The 20,770-nt window shown below is 42.4% G+C and overlaps 1 protein-coding gene across 2 annotated transcripts in view; it reads left to right on the forward strand.

The window, feature by feature from the left end:
• The first annotated feature begins 217 nt into the window (after positions 1–217).
• Positions 218–20,770, forward strand: part of LOC141148291 (uncharacterized) — a 48,698-nt gene continuing 28,145 nt past the window's right edge. For both annotated transcript variants that reach the window (XM_073635583.1, XM_073635584.1), the window contains exons 1-4: positions 218–377; positions 3,638–3,724; positions 11,760–11,870; positions 20,071–20,199. In XM_073635583.1, coding sequence (XP_073491684.1) covers positions 368–377; positions 3,638–3,724; positions 11,760–11,870; positions 20,071–20,199 — 337 coding nt within the window. In that variant the 5' untranslated portion in view covers positions 218–367. The remainder of the gene's footprint in view (positions 378–3,637; positions 3,725–11,759; positions 11,871–20,070; positions 20,200–20,770) is intronic.

Here is a 20,770-nt window from a genome sequence, read left to right on the forward strand (position 1 = left end):
ATTGCGTTTCCTGAATGTTTTGGGCTCACTTTTGCTCTACACCTTTGAGTTAAGTTCCCCAACATCATGATATATACTTTAGAATGATACTGTATACTGTACATCGTATTGCACGAGATATAACTTTTACAGGCACAGCGTCTGTTAATCATTATGTATTGTAAAATCCACACCTTAGCATACGAGAAAGTAATGTGATTACACCAGAATCAAAAGAGTAAAAGAGAGCAGAAAACAGGGAGAGAGCTTTATCCAGGAGGTTAACACACAAAAAGACAAGTTAAAACTAGGAATTAGAATCCAAGGCCCAGATATATGAGGTCCAATATAAAGCAGAGAGTGTCAATTCTGATTTGTTGACCACAAAATGAAGACAGGTAAGTCATTTGAAGTAACTACTTGCAAAGATACTTAAGCGTATGTGCTTGTATAAATGTGTGTGCCGTGTGTATTGCATATTTCTTAAGATAAAGTATTTTAAAACTGAAATTACACAAAAGAATGTTACTTGTAGATGAAATTGCTGTTACCTACTAACTCCAAAACTAATAATTATAGCACAACTCCAGAATCATAGGCGAATCATAGTTGTCATCCAGGGACTACACAGACCTCAATAGCGTGCCCCTACCTTCAGTAAATCCCCCTTCATTCTGCTAAAAGTCAGAAACAGAAAACAACCTTTTTAAGTATATTGCATATATACTGTATATTTATAATAATAATAATAATAATAATAATAATTGGAAATATCTGTAATAGAAAAAATGAAATGGAAATAGAAAGAGACTCTATTCACCCATTCACACTTTGCCAGCATCATGTCATTTTATGTTCTGCCAATGCACTATAATCAACTTGGAAACTGAATATGCATCATCTTTGTAACGCAGTGCACCACAAAGCACAGTAGTGCATTATCATGCACTGTTGAAAAATTTTCTGTGGTACATTGAAATGTACGGTGGTAATGTGTGCATTACCACAACACATAGGTGTGAATAAGCCTTAATAGTTTTTGGTCAAATTCTCTGTAGTTGCATTTTTATGTTTCTTTGTTTTCTTTCTTTTTTTTTTTTACTGGCACTGCCTGTTTGAAGGCTCAGTTTGTCTGGCTAAAACTACTTCTTTTTCTTTGTAATCACTAAAACTACAAACCCTGTTGTCTGATAAGAAGGGATCACTGCAATAAGTAATTTAGTGTTGTGTGTAAATTTCAGCTTGAGTTATTGAGCTCTATAAACAACAGACCGTAAGGGAGTGCCTGAAAGTTGAAAAGGAACCAAAAGAAACCTGGTGACGAATAAATAAATATAAAATTTGACTACACAGTGGGGTTGATTTACTAAAACTGGATAGTGCAGAATCTGGTGCAGCTCTGCATAGCAACCAATCAGCTGCCAGTTTTTTTTTGTGTCAGAGCTTAACTGAACAAGCTGAAGTTAGAAGCTGATTGGCTACAATGCGCAATTGCACCAAATTTTGTATTCTTCAGTTTTAGTAAATCAACGCCAATATGTCAAATTTATCTGAGTAAAACAATAGTAATATTTAAGTGCTGGCAATATGTACAAAATCACAATACAATACTTGTGTCAAGTGTTTATTATTATTGGTGACCCTGTTGGGGAGGTTTCACCCCATTTCCTGTCTCTGTGATCGCAGGAATGGAAATGACCTGCTGTTACTGGGACAGCAAGACTGTCAGGTACCTTGCGGCTGAGCCTGACATGCAGAGAGAAGGCCTCTCATACAGCCCTAGCTTGGGCACCATTGATGTTGCGACAGTGCGCTGGACGTAGTGATGCCTAACAGGTGTGTCACCAGAGTTGGCCGGATAGCTGGTACAGCAGATGATAGAAGGAGCTGCAGACCCTGGGATGGCAGACAGCAGGCAGCAGAAGACAGTGGCTGGTAGTAGGTGCAGGAAGGCTGGTGGCCCACAGTGGCAAAAGCTCCAGCGGGAGATAGGCAGGTATAGGTAGGGCAGATGAAAAGCAGGATGCGATGTCAGACAAGCCAGGTCGGCAACAAACGGTCAGGTGCAGGCATAGACTGCAGGCAGGGAATCATCGGGGTGCAGGCAGAGGTTGGCAACAGGAGATCAGGCAGATAAGCAGAAGGCAGAGCTAGGTCCAGAGGCAAGCCAAGGTAAGGGCAGGTAGCGTTCAAGTGAAGTCAGGAGCAAGCCAGGTGAAATACAGAAGTCACCAGAACACGGGTACATAAATATGCTAGTGCAGCTGCTGCAATTATATAGGCCACTTGGTGCCAATGTCAATGACTAAAACCCATGCATGCGTATAGGCGTTCGCACTCGCACATGCGTGCACATATGTGTTAGTCTGAGCACAGTAAGACGGGCACCAGCAGACCACCGGATGTGCATTTGCATGTGCCTCGGAGCTTCAGCTGTGCTATGGCCAGCACGTTCCTGACAAAGACACAGATGAAAATACTTTGACAGAGGTTTTAAAGCCTAAGTGTAGCCAAAACGGAAAACAAAAATCAGCACTGGGACATAACTTACCATCAGTAGAAAATGCCCTTTGTGGTGATGTCTCTTCTATTAGGTGAAATCCTCCTCCATCCATCCCCCACCTTAATTTTCCAATATTACAGGGGTAATACAGCTAAGGGGCTGTCATAGGCTCTCATCAGGAGAGCCCAACTATGCCCGCCATTTACAACCAACTCCTCCGTTCTTAGAAGTTGTACTACTGCTTTTATGAATGAAACTATGAATGGATGAGGCAGAGGGGGGATCCACCCATTCTCCATTCATAGATCACATTTCAATCATAGAAGCTTTTTTAGATATAAGTGGGAAAGATGTCAACATTTTTTTGCTGTGTTTACCTTGGGATGATTTCTTCTCACTTCCTGGGTAGAACAGAGAGAGAGAAGAGAAATCTTCCGACTTCCTGTGCAAGTTATGGATGTTAGACAGGAAGTGAAATCCATTCTAGTACCCCTAAGTTACCTGTCATTACATGAGTATTGCATTAGGATATTTTGTATGGGGCATATATGATCAGCCCAAAGCAGGGGTAGGCAACCTCGGCCCTCAAGCTGTGGTGAAACTACAAGCCCCAAGAGACATTGCAAGACACTGACAATCACAGGCATGACTCCTAGAAGAAGAAGCATGATAGGATTTGTATTTTCACCACAGCTGGAGTGCCGAGGTTGCCTACCCCTGGCCCAAAGTGTATTTAAACCCAAACCCATACATTTGTTTTATGTAAACAAAAAATGTTTCAGCTTACCAGTCCTTAGCTATGCCTGCATGAGTTTTTTTTCAGTCTTCTTCTTTTTATTTTCACCAGGTGTTTAGCCAGTAACACACTTTCTGATCTCATGGTGGCTCCACTCACTCCACCACTGTATCTGTGGAAGAGCAGTGTAGTCACCCTTGGGCAGCAACACTTTCAAATTGTGAACCTAGTAGTGTTAGATTGAATTTTCATAAGTGACTAACAAATGAAAGGTTGGTCTGTTAAACTGGCAGAATCATTATGTAATAAACTATGTTAAAGGTCATATGTGTCATGTTTTTATTTTGTCGACAGCTTCATTTTGGACACAATGAGATACATTATGATTGAAAGTTTGTTTGTTTTTTTTCCCTCAATAGGGAAGGGTCACAATGCCTGTCTTCAGTGGTGGTGGACGGAAAGCCTCATAAATGTTTTCTTGCTGATTCCGTGTGTCCTTGGAGAAGGTAAAGGTATTATTTGTGAAAAATGCACATCTAAGGCCCATTTCACACAAGGGGACCTGATCGGACTCAATGCCCACTATGGAGCGGTGGATGTAAATGGACATCTGTCCATTTACACCTGCTGACATCTGATACTATCCCCTAAAAACAGATGGATGGGGGACCCATTCCCCATCTGTCTGGTGGATCGGATTGGATGACAGTCGGAGGTAAATATACAGTCGGTCCGTTTAAATCCAACCGCCCATAGAAGAAAGTGGGCTGTGTCTATGTCCGCTTTGCATCAGCAGGGAGGACACGGACCAGCCATCTGCCTGCTCAGCAGGGATCAGCAGAGAGATCCCCTGCTGAGCAGGTTGATCCACTGGGGGAGTCTGCCAGTGTGAAAGAGCTGTAAAGCAAAACTCTAATTCAAAATAATGAATACATAAATCAATAAATAAACAAACAAGCAAACACATAAATAAAATATAAATAACCCTGTCGCTACTGGTCTTGAGTCAAAAACTGTAATGAGCTCCCCAAAGGTTTTAAGGAAAGTCTCTAGGATGCTTGAGGCTAGTACTCACCGTGACCTGGGTCCTTCTATTGCTTCCTGTAATATCAGTCAGTCCCTGTACTTGATGCCTCCAGTCTGGATTCTCTGCAAAACTTCCTGAGCTTCAGGGTACACTGGGTGGAGATCCCTGAGATCTAGCTGAAGCTTGGATCTGAAAAAAGGATTTCTTCCGTTGCTGGCAGCCCAGCGGGTCACTCCCCCAGGAACAAGAGACTGCTGTTCTTGGCCCCAACTTATTTATACCCCAGCCTTACTGGACACTCTCCCCTGACCAGCGTTTGGCTGAGGCTGTTTGAACATGCAGGCCAGGGTCTGACTCTCCCACCCACTATATTCCAGAACTCAGTGGAATGCAGGGGGATGTAGTTTGAACTTGCACCAGCAGAACCCAGAACAGCCAAAAGCAATTGAACACTGCTCGCCTGCTAAAGGGAAGCCGCAACTACATTTACCTAAACTCTTGCAGCCTAACTAGGAGGGTACTGCACCAGTATTTTCTGATAATAGATCAAATCATCTTCTGGTCACATGTGTAATGTGACAATTTTATCTTTATTTTTTTTGTGACCAAATAACAAATCTTTTTGAGATTTATTGAATGCTTTTTGATAGGCCTTCTTGAGGCATTTGTTTCTTATCTTATCAGCTATACATTACTAATAAAACACTTTCACACTCACCACAGCTAAGTGTTAACCAACTTTGTCAAAGCGCATATAAATAAATTGCACCACGCTCCAATAACAGCAATAATAATAAAAAAATGTGTGCAAACAATTAAAAGTTAAAATGACAATAATCTGACACATACTGTAGAAAACAAAAAAATGTGCATGAGATGTTATGAAAACATCAATTAAATTTGATTTAAAAAAGAAACATTTTTCTTTGTGATGATCATCAAACTATATATGGATGGATATTTAAGGATTGACCAAGTCAAAAAATATCAATTACCCAATAATGCAGTTACTGTATAGAGGACTGGACCTATGGTCCAAAAATTAATTTAATAATGTATCAAGGTAAGAGAAGAATTTCTGATCCAGTAATGCCTCCAAAAACTTGCTCATCAACGCGCTTCGCTAAAATATTAGCTTCCTCAGGACACATACTGGGTAGGTGCTGGTAAACTTGTGGTTCAGGGTAGGGGAGAACTTGACCAAACTGACAGACAACCGAAAAAACGAAATTGCATACGTGTGTCTATGGTAGTAGGATACACATATACAGTGCCTTGCAAAAGTATTCACCCCCTTGGCTTTTTACTTATTTTGTTACATTACAGCCTTTAGTTCAATTTTTTTTTATCTAAATTATATGTAATGGATCAGAACACAATGGTCTAAGTTGGTGAAGTAAAATTAGAAAAATATATACATAAAACTATTTTTCAGAAATAAAAAAATGATAATTGGCATGTGCGTATGTTTTCACCTCCTTGTTATGAAGCCCATAAAAAGCTCTGGTGCAACCAATTACCTTCAGAAGTCACATAATTAGTGAAATGATGTCCACCTGTGTGCAATCTAAGTGTCACATGATCTGTCATTACATATACACACCTTTTTGAAAGGCCCCAGAGGCTGCAACACCTAAGCAAGAGGCACAACTAACCAAACACTGCCATGAAGACCAAGGAACTCTCCATACAAGTAAGGGACAATGTTGTTGAGAAGTACAAGTCAGGGTTAGGTTATAAAAAAAATATCCAAATCTTTGGTGATCCCTAGGAGCACCATCAAATCTATCATAACCAAATGGAAAGAACATGGCACAACAGAAAACCTGCAAAGAGACGGCCGCACACCAAAACTCACGGACCGGGCAAGGAGGGCATTAATCAGAGAGGAGCACAGAGATCTAAGGTAACCCTGGAGGAGCTGCAGAGTTCCACAGCAGAGACTGGAGTATCTGTACATAGGACGATAATAAGCCGTACACTCCATAGAGTTGGGCTTTATGGCAGAGTGGCGAGAAGAAAGTCATTACTTTCAGCAAAAAACAAAATGGCACATTTTGAGTTTTACAAAAAGGCATGTGGGAGACTCCCAAAATGTATGGAGGAAGGTGCTCTGGTCTGATGAGACTAAAATTGAACTTTTTGGCCATCAAAGAAAGCGCTATGTCTGGCGCAAACCCAACACATCACATCACCCAAAGAACACCATCCCCACTGTGAAACATGGTGGTGGCAGCATCATGCTGTGGGATGTTTTTCAGCAGTCAGGACTGGCAAACTGGTCAGAGTTGAGGGAAAGATGGATGGTGCTAAATACAGGAATATTCTTGAGCAAAACCTGTACCACTCTACGTGTGATTTGAGGCTAGGACGGAGGTGCACCTTCCAGCGGAACAATGACCCCAAATACACTGCTAAAGCAACACTTGAGTGGTTTAAGGGGAAACATGTAAATGTGTTGGAATGGCCCAGTCAAATCCCAGACCTCAATCCAATAGAAAACCTGTGGTCAGACTTAAAGATTGCTGCTTGCAATTGCAAACCATCCAACTTGAAGGAGCTGGAGCAGTTTTGCAAGGAGAAATGGGCAAAAATCCCATTGGTAAGATGGGGCAAGCTCATAGAGACTTGGAGCTGTGATAGCCGCAAAAGGTGGCTCTACAAAGTATTGACTTTAGGGGGGATGAATAGTTATGCACATTTACTTTTTCTGTTATTTTGTCCTATTTGTTGTCTGCTTCACAATAAATTAAAATAAAATCTTCAAAGTTGTGGGCATGTTCTGTAAATTAAATGATGCAAATCCTCAAACAATCCATGTTAATTCCAGGTTGTGAGGCAACAAAACATGAAAAATGGCAAGGGGGTGAATACTTTTGCAAGGCACTGTATCATGTGGTCTATGGTAGATACCACTGGTATATAGTGGTCATGTATAGGTATTAGAGTAAAAATCACACATAATGGTCACAGATTCCCACAATAAGCGTGTTCAATACAGTATCAATAGTACCGAAAAGTGGCCCATGGATACCAGACCAAATTGTTAAATGGGTAAGTAATCAGTCCTCTTAAGTATAGTGGGGAATGGAATATCTGAATATGTAAATACTGCACTTATCACATAGGGGGAGACCTTTTGTCCGGGCTCAAGATGGTATGCTCAAAACGCTGGCTGAATCTTGCTTTTCTGCCTGCATTTTCAGCAAATGCAGCAAAACATGCGATGCGCTTTCGGTGCCATTTTTCTTAATAGCTCCTCAGACATGGTGCAATTTTTGAACTTGATAAAACACGCAAAAGAAGGGTTAAACTGCTCATCATTTGGCTCAGCGACAAAATATGATACATGAGCTTCTTTGGCCTGTTTTTTGCACGACAGACAGCCAATTGAAGTCAATGGACTGTCGCGCTAAAAAATACACAAAGTGTCACTTAGATGTGAATGGGGCCCAATATTAAAAAGGTCAGAAGCACAGGGTCTCTTTATCCACTTGCCCACCGCCTAACTGGGGATGTATGTCATGACTTTGAGGTTAAATACCGGTGTCATGTCTGCAGCTAGATTCCATAACCCTGGTATTGTTTTTTCCCTTAGGCGGCTGGCTTTCCAATAAAAGTGATCCCTGAATTGTATTCACCACAGGATAACTTTTAGAAGCAGGGGGAGAGGGCCACCCCCCCCCCCCCACCGCTTTGTGGTGGTTCCCGGGCTAACATTACTGATCGTTAGTTCCGGGAATCATCCAATGCCGGTAGTTTCTACACAGAGAGATAAGCAATGGCAAGACGGCCACCACTCATCTCTATGCCCTTGGAGGACCAGCACAATGTCAACGTCACTTCCGGTTCTCAGGCCATGTAAACAAGTTTTTTTTTTTTTCTTAAAGCAAAAGATGTATATTTTTTTCTTATCTTTTTCTTTTAAGGGTAAAGTAGAGATTTGGAGTCTTTAAAATCCCCAGATTTCCCTATGAGGAGGACCTGCCATGCTGTATTGTTATCACAAGGGATGTTTACATTCCTCGCAATAGCAATAAAATTGATAAAAAAAAACACGTAAACATTAAAATAGGTAATACAATTAATAAAAATAAAGACATTTAAATGCAGCTTGCGTGGAGTAGTGAACGCATATGTAGGTCACACCCACATATGTAAAAAGTGTTTGCACAACACATGATGTATCGCTGCGAACGTCTGAGCAAGAGCAATAATTCTAGCACTAGACCTCCTCTGTAACTGTGAACTGGTAACCTGTAGAAATTTTTAAACATTGCCTATGGAGATTTTTAAGTATTGTAGTTTGGCATCATTCCACGAGCGCACGCAATTTTAAAGCCTGACGTGTTAGGTATCTATTTACTAAGAATAACACTATCTTTCATATTATACAAAACATCGGGGTATATATTATTTATTTTTATTTTTTTTATTCATTAAAGTGTATTTATTCCAAAAAAAATTGCTTGAGAACCGGTGCGCAACAAACGTGAACATAAAGAATTGCAATGACCGCCATTTTATTCTCTAGGGTCTCTGCTATAAAAAAAATATAATGGTTGGAGGTTCTAGTGAGGTAGAAAGAAATCCTGGATAGCCGCACTCTGGGATAAGGACATCTTTATTTCAATAAAATCCAACAATACAGTCAATTGCAGAGACGTACAAGGTGGTAGACTGCTAACGCGTTTCACATCATTTGGATGCTTATTCGTAGTTTCTGTGGAGTCTAAAGTGTTGAATAAAAGGAATACTTCTGACAGAGGGGGTTATTTACGAAAGGCAAATCCACTTTGCACTACAAGTGCAAAGTGCACTTGAAATTGCACTGAAAGTGCACGTGGAAGTGCAGTCGCTGTAGATCTGAGGGGAAGATCTGAAAAGAAGGGAAGCTCTGCTGATTTTATCATCCAATCATGTGCAAGCTAAAATGATGTTTTTTATTTCCCTTGCATGTCCACCTCAGATCTACAGCGACTGCACTTCCAAGTGCACTTTTAGTGCAATTTCAAATGCACTTTGCACTTTTAGTTTGCACTTGTAGTGCAAAGTGGATTTGCCTTTCGTAAATAACCCCCAGAGTGTCAGATACACACTTGTGACATGCAAAATTGTATTCCATTCCATCGATCCCCTTCCCTTCCATTGATCATGGAACATTTTTACTGAAACCTTCCAGTTAAAATCATGTAATGCTTTGAATAAGAAGCTTCTAGAAAATAAATGTAAATCTTTGATAATTTCAAATATATCAAACTTTGGTCCAGGCAAAAGGACAGTTCAAGTTTAAAGCTGGCCATGCACGATTCATTTTTTATTTATTTATTTTTGTTTAGTTGCCAGGAATGAAAAAAATACCTCCAATCCACACATTCAATGGATGTGGGAAACCTCTCTGCTGCGCTATTGTATTCCAGCAGTGTGGGGGACTTTTCTGCTGTCAGAATACACAGATCAACACCGGCTTCAGCCACTGATCGAGTGGCTTTTATCCAACAGGGCAATAGACTGACTTCTGTTCAATTGCAGCAGCCACATATAGATCAAAATTTGGCTGGTGCCTGCTGAACCAGCTGAATTTTGATCCATCTCTGGCCAGCTTAAAGCGGAGCTCCAGGCCCCTCCAGAAAAAAAATTAAAAGTCAGAAGCTACAAATACTGTAGCTGCTGACTTTTAATATTAGGACACTTACCTGTCCTGGAATCCAGCGATGTCTTCACCCTAGACAATTTTTCAATCGCTACTGCTGCCATCTCGGCTAAGGGAAACTGGCAGTGAAGCCTTGCAACTACACAGCCGGCTCCATACTCCCCTCCCTGCGGGAAGCGCACTATGCTTTGTGAATGGTCCGGTGGCGGGGGAAGGAGGAGGGGGCCAAACTTCAGGCTAAGGTTGCCATGGTGACATCAGCCGGAAGTGGGATTGGGTACCTGTCAAAATAAGTGGAGCTTCCCCTTTTGGGCGAGGCTCTGCTTTAAGTAACATACTTTATTTTTCTCTAGTGATAAGATATATGATGTTATGAAGTTATTATGTCAAAAGCAGGGTAGCCTAGTGGATTTTATCAGGATTTCTATTTTATTTCTTTGGAGAAACTTATACAATTTTAATTTGATGGGGAATATATTTGAAAAGCTAATTTCCTTTGGTACACTACCAGTGCAACCAAGAAAACAGCAAAAGTTGGGCATGTTCTGTTTACCTGTGTTTGAATCCGATTCTACAGTTACTCTGAGATTAATTTTTAACTCTTTCTTTGCGATTCATGGTTAGAGGAAAATCAAGATAAAATAGGGTGTTGGGCAGATTCATGGAAAATGATGTTCTGTGTTGAAAAATATCTAAGGTTATGCACTTGTGTGCTAAATACACTATATTGTCAAAAGTATTGGGACACCCGCCTTTACACCCACATGAACTTTAATGGCATCCCAGTCATAGTCCATAGGGTTCAATATTGAGTTGGTCCACCCTTTGCAGCTATAACCGTGTCAACTCTTCTGGGAAGGCCGTCCACAAGGTTTAGGAGTGTGTCTATGGGGATGTTTGACCATTCTTCCAGAAGCACATTTGTGAGGTCAGGCACTGATGTTGAGGATGGATGAACTTGACTGTCCTGACCTCAACTCGATAGAACACCTTTGGGAGGAATTAGAGCGGAGACTGCAAGCCAAGCCTTCTCCTCCTGACGCCTTAAGAGTTTCCCTCCCTGGAACTAAGGGTCCAAGCCCAATCCCTGAAAAACAACCCCACACCATAATCCCCGCTCCACCAAATGATTTAGACCAGTGCACAAAGCAAGGTCCATAAAGACATGGATGAGCGAGTTTGGGGTGGAGGAACCTGACTGGCCTGCAAAGAGTCCTGACCTCAACCCGATAGAACACCTTTGGGATGAATTAGAGCAGAGACTGCGAGCCAGGCCTTCTCGACCTCATCAGTACCTGACCTCACAAATGCGCTTCTGGAAGAATGGTCAAACATTCCCATAGACACACTCCTAAAACTTGTGGATGGCCTTCCCAGAAGAGTTGAAGCTGTTATATCTGCAAAGGGTGGGCCAACTCAATATTGAACCCTACGAACTAAGACTGGGATGTCATTAAAGTTCATGTGTGTGTAAAGCAGGTGTCAAAATACTTTTGACAATATAGTGTATATGAGTGCAAAATACTCTTTGGGAGGGACTCCTCTTGGTGAATCATGACGGAAAAAGATTTGGGGGTCCTTGTAGATCACAGACTTAGTGCAAAATGCAATGCGTTGTGTAAGCTCTAAAATATAACTTGGAGTTTGCACAAGTTTTCCTATCTGAACAGAGCAGTGGTGAAATGAAAGGAAGAAAAGGGGGCATTGAAGTGAACTTGTTTTATTGCCCAGCATGGGTAAGACGCAGGTTCAATTTAAGTTCTGTTCAATATCATTTGACCCACTTTTAATTTTATTATTTTATTTGTGTTATTTCAAAATTGAAAATGTGTTTTTCTTTCTTATGACATTCAATTTACAGGACAACAAAGTGACAGCTTCGGAAATATAAGACATCACTGGCTTCTGATTGCGGTTTTCGTACTGGCTGTGATAGGATCCATCCTTATCACCACATTATGCCTGAGAATAGGTAAGCAGAAAAGAAAACATAAATCTAATTTGATAAAGGATAGGGCAAAATAGATGAGACAGCACAATGGTTTCCACACCAAAACATTTATATAATGGGGTTGATTTACTAAAGGCAAATAGACTCTCACTGTGCAGTTGCTCCAGAGCTTAGTAAGTGAGGTAAAGCTTCACATTGCAGAGTACCCAATCACATGCAAGGAAAAAAAAAATACATAAATAAATAAAACTAAACAAAACCCAGCATTTTTGCTTGCACATGATTGGATGATAGAATTTAGCAGAGCTTCTGCTCATTTACTAAGCTCTGGAACAACTTTACTAAGTGCGCAGTGTATTTACCTTTAGTAAATCAACCCCAAAGTTTCAAAAAGGCTCCAAAAAAATTAAAACCTTCCTAATAATTGTTTCTGTGCCATTTGTTTATTTATTAAAACTTTCCCAAAAGATAAACTACCTGTTGTTCCTGCCAGTTACTTCTTTGTTCTTGGCGGGAAAGTTTTGTAGGCTCATAGAGTTTTTACAGTGTCGCTACCACAGTGTCCATACTCTCATTCTTCTATTAGATAAGTTGTTCTAACTCACAGCTTACTGGTAATTTACCACGCTGACAATTGGGGGGGGGGGCTAAGCTGCAGGTGGAGTGGAGCTGTCAGTCAAGAATCTGATTCCGATTCATCACACATGTGTTGCAGCTTTTGGGGCCAATCAAGTATTTGACTGATAGCTCCACTCTGAATGGCCCGAGGAGAAGGGCTGAAAAAGTTGAAGCAACGTCACCAAGACATGTGACTTACATGCAACCCAACCTGGGCAATAATTAGGTGAAAAAAAGTCATGATCTAGAAATGACAGATAAAAAATGGTAGTTTATTTTATTTTTTTAAACACTTACCACCCCACTCCTGCAAACATACTGTGGAGGGTCGGCACGTCATGGCTTAATCATATATAAATATATGTGATTGAGCCTGCTGTGATCTGAGGTGCGATGCGTGACCCTCCTATGACCGCTGTGTCCACGGGACAGCTGTTCATGAATGGATAAAAAATTTATACAGCTACAATTATTGTACAATTATTGTTTATACAGTGATATTCACTGTATAAGCAATAACAGTGTAAAAAAAAAAAAAATCTCTGGTGGCAGTGAACCACTCTGATGAGAGGAAAAAAAATAAAAAATGAATAAAAACAAATTAAAAAAATGTAAAAAAAAATTGAATGAAAAATTATTTATTTATTTTACATACTGTCATTAGTCAGTAACCCTGATCATTGTCAAACCAGTCATATGATGACGCTGTACTGCACTGGTGACAGTATGTAAAAAAAAAAAAATGTTATTTAATATTTTTATTTTCCAAAAAATTGTGACAAAAATTACTGTACAACGTAAAACAACTCACCATGCCTCTTATTAACCACTTGACCCCTGGAAGATTTACCCCCCTTCACGAGCAGGCCATTTTTTGCAATACAGCACTGCAACACTTTAACTAAGAAATGCGCGGTCGTGTGACACTGTACACAAATAAAAATGATGTCCTTTTTTTTTCCACAAATAGAGCTTTCGTTTTGGTGCTATCTGATCACCTCTGCTCTTCAATATTTTCTGCTATAAAACATATCCACTAAAAAAAAAAAATGGTAAAAAATTGAATTTCTTCATCAATTTAGGGCAATATGTATTCTGCTACATATTTTTGGTAAACAAATCCCAATAAGCGTATATCGATTGGGTTGCGCAAAAGTTACAGCATCTACAAACTATGGGATACTTTTATTTTTTTACTAGTAATGGTGGTGATCAGCGACATATAACGGGACTGCGATATGCGACAGTCGGAACACTAACTGACACTTTTGACACTTTTTGGGGATGAGTGGCACTAATAGAGTGATCAGTGCTAAAAAATATGCAGTGTTACTGTACTAATGACGCTGGCTGGGAAGGGGTTAACATCAGGGGCAATCAAAGGGTTAAATGTGTGCCTAACTAGTGTTTTTCTAAATTGTGGGATGTGTTTTTACTAGGGAAGGGCATAGATCCTTGTCCCTGCTTTGTAGGAACACAGGATCCATGTCTTCCCCGCTGACAGAACAGCGATCTGCAGTGTTTACATAGGCAGACTACTGTTCTGCCTGTGTAACGAATAATCGCCAGATGCCAGCGGACATCGAGTCTGCGGTACCAGCTGATCGGCTCCCACCTTCGTGCACAATCCGGCAGTGTTGAATAACATACTAACAAAAACATATCGGTTGTCAGTACATCAGTATATATATATATATATATATATATATATATATATGTTTTTACATTTTAAATATTATTTTTTTATTGGTAATCAAATACCACCAAGAGAAAGCTCTTTTTGTGTGGAAAAAAAAATGATATAAATGTAATTTTCTTACAGCGTTGCATGACTGAGCAATTGCCAGTTAAAGTAGCGCAGTGCAGAATAGCAAAAAATAGCCTAGCCATGAAGGGGGCAAAACCTTTGGGGCTTAAGTGGTAAAAGTGTTTTCTTTGTAAACATTGCTGGCTTGAGATGAGACTTCGGAATGTTTTAGGGGGGCTGCTGCACACAGAAATTTTTTACCTTCATTCATAGAAAACATTAAGGTAGACAACCTTGAGCCTTTACAACCACTTTAACTTTTTGCAAACTACAGTGACTACCTCAGGTTAAGGAACTTAGTTTGTGAAATGACTCTGGTCGTGAAGCGAATTGGTTGTAAACCGAGGCAAATTTTCCCATAGGGTTCAATGTTAACTCCTTGCCAACCAGCCGCCGCAGTTTTACTGCGGCAGAATGGCACGGCTGGGCGAAGCGACGTTACCTTATGTCACTTTGCCTTTCGGCCGATCTCTCTCTCTTCCCCTAGTTGGTCCCATCCCCCCTACAGTTAGAACACAGTAAGGGAACACAGTTAACCCCTTGATTGCCCCCTAGTGTTAACCCCTTCCCTGCCAGTGACATTTATATAGTAATCAGTGCATTTTTAAAGCACTGATCGCTATATAATTGTTAATGGTCCCAAAAATGTGTCAAAAGTGTCCAATCTGTCCGCCGCAATATAGCAGTCCCAATAAAAAATTGCAGATCGCTGCCATTACTAGAAAAAAAAAAAAATAAAAATGCCATAAATCTATCCCCTATTTTGCAGACGCTATAAATTTTGCGAAAACCCATCAATATATGCTTATTGCGATTGAGAAGCCAAATCTTCCGGGGCTGAAGTGGTTATTCAATATATACAGTAAAATTAGGAAATGTATGTACAAAAAAAGGATTTCAAACATATATTACATACGGTCTTTTACATTAAGCTGACCTCTTTCATGTGTACATCGTAAAAGAAAAAAAGACCTATAGCTCCTCTTTAATCCTTGTTTGAAACAATCCCAAACCCCAATTTTAATAACTAATCGAGGGGCCATAAAATGCACTGTGCATCCAGGAAAAGTTCATCCAAGGGCATGATAAAGTTGTAGAATTCAAACAAATTGTTTTTCCATGATTTCCAATCAAGTGAGCCCACACTCATGGTAGTCAGGGGGCAGAAACCCCTAGCTGAGTGGATTGGTTTACTGCTCTTCTCATAATGAATGTGTCAGAGCAGGAAAGATGGCCGCGGCTCGTGTTCGTTGGCCAAAGTGGAGTCAGTGAACCAAAGCAAATTTTTGTGAACTCTTCTGTTCGCGAACCGAGTTGTTCGTGAACAGAAGCGTTTTTGAACGTATCACTGTATCTAGGTTTACAACCACTTTAAACACAAGCCCAGGAGTCAACAATTCAAACAGAGAAATACCACAACATAATTGTACCACTCGTCGCAACAAAAACATAGAGCCAATCTTCACAACTTGCAAGTGCAGCTAAAGAAGCACACTTAGGGGTCTGTTTGCACAAATGTGTTGTGCTCATGCACATGGTACTCCACGTTTAGCACTTGCAATCACACAGCAATGGACAGTAGATGCATTGCATTGTCATTGAGGTTTTCCCAATGATTATCCAGGTAAAATAGAATGAGTGGTGTATCAGAGGGGTATAGAAGTCTGGTGTAGCGGTGCCCCCGTGGGGTCACTGAATGTAGTAGTTCCACACGTCACCCTGCTTGGCCAGACATTTTCAGACACACATCACCAGTCAATGAACAGTTCTTTAGCTTGTTTTTTTGTCTTTATTTAGGGGATTTAACTTGGATTGGGGAAAAGGGACATGGGATACCCAGATGATTAATTTTTGTAACTTGAACAATGATTTTGGATCTATATTGGCAGTCTCTAAAGCTCCATACTCCTCCAGCACATCACTTGAGTCAACTTCACTTTCTCTACTGCACAATCCTGGAATCCTGTCACAGTTAACACATGGTTAGGCCTCACTCTGAATAAGTCCTAACTATCCAATAGCCGCCATTTGCTGGCAGGGGTCTGCAGACCCCTTTGGTGCAGCAGCCAAAAGCGATAAAAGAAGAAGTATTTGTGCTAACTGAATCTTGGTGGACTACTGGTCCCAGTAAGTCCTGTGCCAATCCCGCCAACTCTCCTGGTTGCAGCAAATTGACTCAAACCCCAGCGACATCACAGTCTCTCTCTATGGCTTCACATTGAATCCTGGCATGTCTCTCCCAGATCTCCACACTGTGCCTGTCACTCACCAACCCGGAATGGATCCCTCCTAGTGACTTGCCCGCTGTCCTCCTCCTGCTCCTGTTCCAGACACCTCTCGATGACCTTGTATGGAGAGGTTCCTTCCCAGCTCCCAAGCTCCAGACCCGAGGTCATCCCCACCCCTAAGAAAGGGGTTTCCCTTAAGAGCCATGACAGCCTAACACTCCATTACTAGTTCTTCCACCCGACAACTCCTCCCACAACAGGCTGACCATAAGTATATATAGGAGGCCTGCCCCCAGCCATTCCTAGTTGGTGATTGGTCGGGGCTCCCAGATACAGTCCATGCATAGTTGCCAACATTGTAAAAGAAATTATAGGGACACTTTTTTGTCTGTAGGTGGAGTCTTATTACAATTAGGGGCGGGGCATGTGTGTTACGGCGTGGCATAGAGTGGAAAGGAAAATGTGGCATGCGAAATGCGCCGCATCGAAAAATGGGTGTAGTTTTAATGGAATAGCGGGGCGTAGCTTAAAGGGGTGTGGCTCAAAGGGAGTGTGGTCCGAGTCTAAGATGAACGAGGGATGGAGGGAGAAAGAAAGGAATAGGGAGGGAGGGAAGGAGAGAGAAGGAAGAAAAGAAAGAGGGATGGAGGGACAGCAGGCCCAGATAATACACCACAGTAGAAATATGTGTATTCCATAAAGTTTAACAAGCAGCAGATAAAGATACTCCAAACACCTGGTGTTGGCGCTTTAATTATCCCGACACCATGGTTGTTAAGGCGTCAGGATGATTGAAGCGCATTATTATTACATTGTAATATAAAATGAAATAGTTCAACTCTTCATAATGTAGAATCAGTGGGAGCCCCGAGTGCATCCTCTGCCATGTCGGCTGCCACCAGATGCCACCAGAGTCTCTTCTTACATCAGGCATTCCCAGTAGAGTCCCTCCTTACATTAGGTATTCCCAGTAGAGTCCCTCCTTACATCAGGCATTGCCAGCAGAGTCCCTCCTTACATCATGTGCCCCCAGTGGAGTCTCTCCTTACATCAGGCATTCCCAGCAGAGTCCCTCCTTATATCAGGTGTCCCCAGTGCAGTGCCTCCTTACATCATGTGTCGCCAGCGGTGTGCCTCCTTACATCATGTGTCTCCAGCGGAGTGCCTCTTACATTAGTGTCCCCAGCAGAATGCCTCTTACATCAGGTGTCCCCAGTGGAGTGCCTCTTACATCAGGTGTCCACAGCAGAGTGCCTCTTACATCAGTGTCCCCAGTACATTGCCTCTTACATCAGCGTCCCCAGTACAGTACCTCCTATATCAGTGTCCCCAGTACAGTACCTCTTACATCAGTGTCCCCAGCGGAGTGCCTCTTACATCAGTGTCCCCAGCGGCGGGCCTCTTACATCAGTGTCCCCAGTGGAGTGCCTCTTACACAGTGGCGTCACTAGGGTTGGTGTCACCTGGTGCGGCAAAACATGGTGTCACCCCCCTCCTGACTATCCTGCCCTGCAGGCAGCGCACGGTCATGGGGCGCATCCCCGAATGGCCCCTGTGAATGATAGTATAGGGCAGGTTAGGGTGATATAGAACAGGTTGGGGTGGTATAGGGCAGGTTGGGGTAGCATAGGGCAGGTTGCGGTGGTATAGGACAGGTTGGGGTGGTATAGGGCAGCTTGGGGTAGCATAGGGCAGGTTGCAGTGGTATAGGGCAGGTTGGGGTTGTATAGGGCAGATTGCGGTGGCATAGGGCAGGTTGCTGTGGCATAGGGCAGGTTGCGGTGGCATTGGACAGGTTGCGGTGGCATAGGGCAGGTTGCGGTGGCATAGAGCAGGTTGGGGTGGCATAGAGCAGGTTGGGGTGGTATAGGGCAGGCTGGTGTGGTATAGGGCAGGTTGGGGTGGCATTAGGCAGGTTGGGGTGGCATATGGCAGGTTGCGGTGGCATAGAGCAGGTTGGGGTGGCATAGCACAGGTTGCGGTGGCATAGGGCAGGTTGGGGTGGCATAGGGCAGGTTGTGGTGGCATAGGACAGGCTGGGGTGGTATAGTGTCAGGTTAGTACTCAATGTAGTGATGTGTACAGTAACTTATAGCATGCCCGGAGATGAAAACGCTCGGACTGCTCTGTTCTCACCTTTTTCTCCTTCATCTGCGATATCAGCTATGAGTGAAGGAGTCTGTGGGAGGAGTGGAGGAGGCAGCCACACCCCCAGCTCCGTCCACCAACTCTGGCTGCCTCCGGAGACATTGGAGATCACACAGTGACACACAGCCACAGCTTAAGATGGGGATTGGTTACAGGCAGCCTCCCCCACACGGCTTGGTGCTCTGCTCACACTCGCAACCACAAGCAATTTAGTACAGTATGTAGCGGTGGGTGGAGGCCCGGGAGTCACCCCTCTGGTGGGTGTCAACCGGTGCGGCCTGCCCCCCCACACCCACATAGCAACGCCACTGCTCTTACATCAGTGTCCCCAATACAGTGCCTCTTACATCAGTGTCCCCAGCGGAGTGCCTCTTACATCAGTGTCCCTAGTACGGTGCCTCTTACATCAGTGTCCCCAGTACAGTACCTCCTACATCAGTGTCCCCAATACAGTGCCTCTTACATCAGTGTCCCCAGCGGAGTGCCTCTTACATCAATGTCCCCAGTACAGAGCCTCTTAAATCAGTGTCCCCAGTACAGTGCCTCTTACATCAGTGTCCCAAGTACAGTACCTCTTACATCAGGTGTCCCCAGTACAGTGCCTCTTACATCAGTGTCCCCAGTACAGTGCCTCTTACATCCATGTCCCCAGCGGAGTGCCTCTTACATCAGTGTTCCCAGTACAGTTCCTCTTACATCAGTGTCCCCAGTACAGTGCCTCTTACATCAGTGTCCCCAGTACAGTACCTCTTACAGATCGGTGTTTTGTCAAAAGCTCCAACCTGTCAAACTCCACGGCCATGAGACAGAGGGTTGGCTGCAGCTCCATGTGTATGTCTCGTTCCTCATGTTCAGTGGAAAGGGGAAGGGCCGATCCGTGCAGCTAACCCTGGTTTCAGTGTGAAGGAGAATTGTGAAGAGAGAAGCCGATTCATTGGCTGCATGGATTGAGGCCCCTCCCCTCTCCACTGAACACAAGGGGAAAGAACCTGCTAGCCCAGAAAGAGATCTCGCGGCAGCGCCGGCAGCCATTTTTTTGAGCCAGAAGCAGCTGCGGAGCCAAAAACATTCCCGATTTCCCAGGGCAAAGGCAAAATCCCGGGATTTTAATTGGGACGGCCTCTGATTGGGACGATGGTCCCAAAGTCGAGATTGTCCCGGGAAAATTGTGACTGTTGGCAAGTATGTCCATGCCACTCCAACCCTCTGCCCTGCCCTTTTTCCAGAGCCTTCCAGAAACAGAGGAGGCGCCAGACGGATGAAGTGCATGTCAGTCACTTGCTGCTAGGAGTAAGGTAACTAATACACAATGCACTATTTACATTTCATTTTTGTCTGGGGTTGGGCTTTAAATTAACGTACATATAATAATTTTCCCTTTTTGTTTAGCTCTTTCCCTAATGTATGTTTTCTTGTTCAGGAAGCAGAAGGATAAAAGAAGAAAACAAATCCCTTGCAAAGAACATGGTCCCCGGCCATAAAAAAAAATATGAGTCTGTTTCTGGATCCAATGTGGCAAAAGACAGGAAGCAAAGAACTGAACATTCAGGTAACAGAACATCATACCTCCCAATATTTTGAGATGGGAATGAGGGACACCTACTAACAAATGTATATAGGCATAGGACACGCCTCCTGCCACACCCCCTTGAAAGAAAATAAACCCAAAAAAAGTTAATTAAATCCACAAGGGCTTTTTTTTTACCACTACTATTCCTTTATATTGGCTTTTAAAATGTACAAATGCAGCAATTTACAAATTGGATGAAAGGTTTAGCACTGGGAAACACTTTTTGAAAGATAAAAAGTGTATTTTATATACATTTATACAGATCAGACCAAAATGAGGGACAAATGAGGAGGAAAGAGGGACAGAGGGACATTGCTCCAAATCAGGGACAGTCCCTCGAAATCGGGGACAGTTGGGAGCTATGGAATATACAGACATACAAACATTTATATGAGTTTGCTGTCCTGTTGTCCTTCTAATAGATCATAGTAATAATAATAATAACAATTTTATATTATTATTAATATTATTATTATTATTATTATTATTATTATTCAGGATTAAGTGAATCTTGTATAATAATAATAATAATAATAATAATAATAATCTT

Source organism: Aquarana catesbeiana, linkage group LG06, assembly GCF_042186555.1.
Source record: "Aquarana catesbeiana isolate 2022-GZ linkage group LG06, ASM4218655v1, whole genome shotgun sequence".
Lineage (NCBI taxonomy): Eukaryota > Metazoa > Chordata > Amphibia > Anura > Ranidae > Aquarana > Aquarana catesbeiana.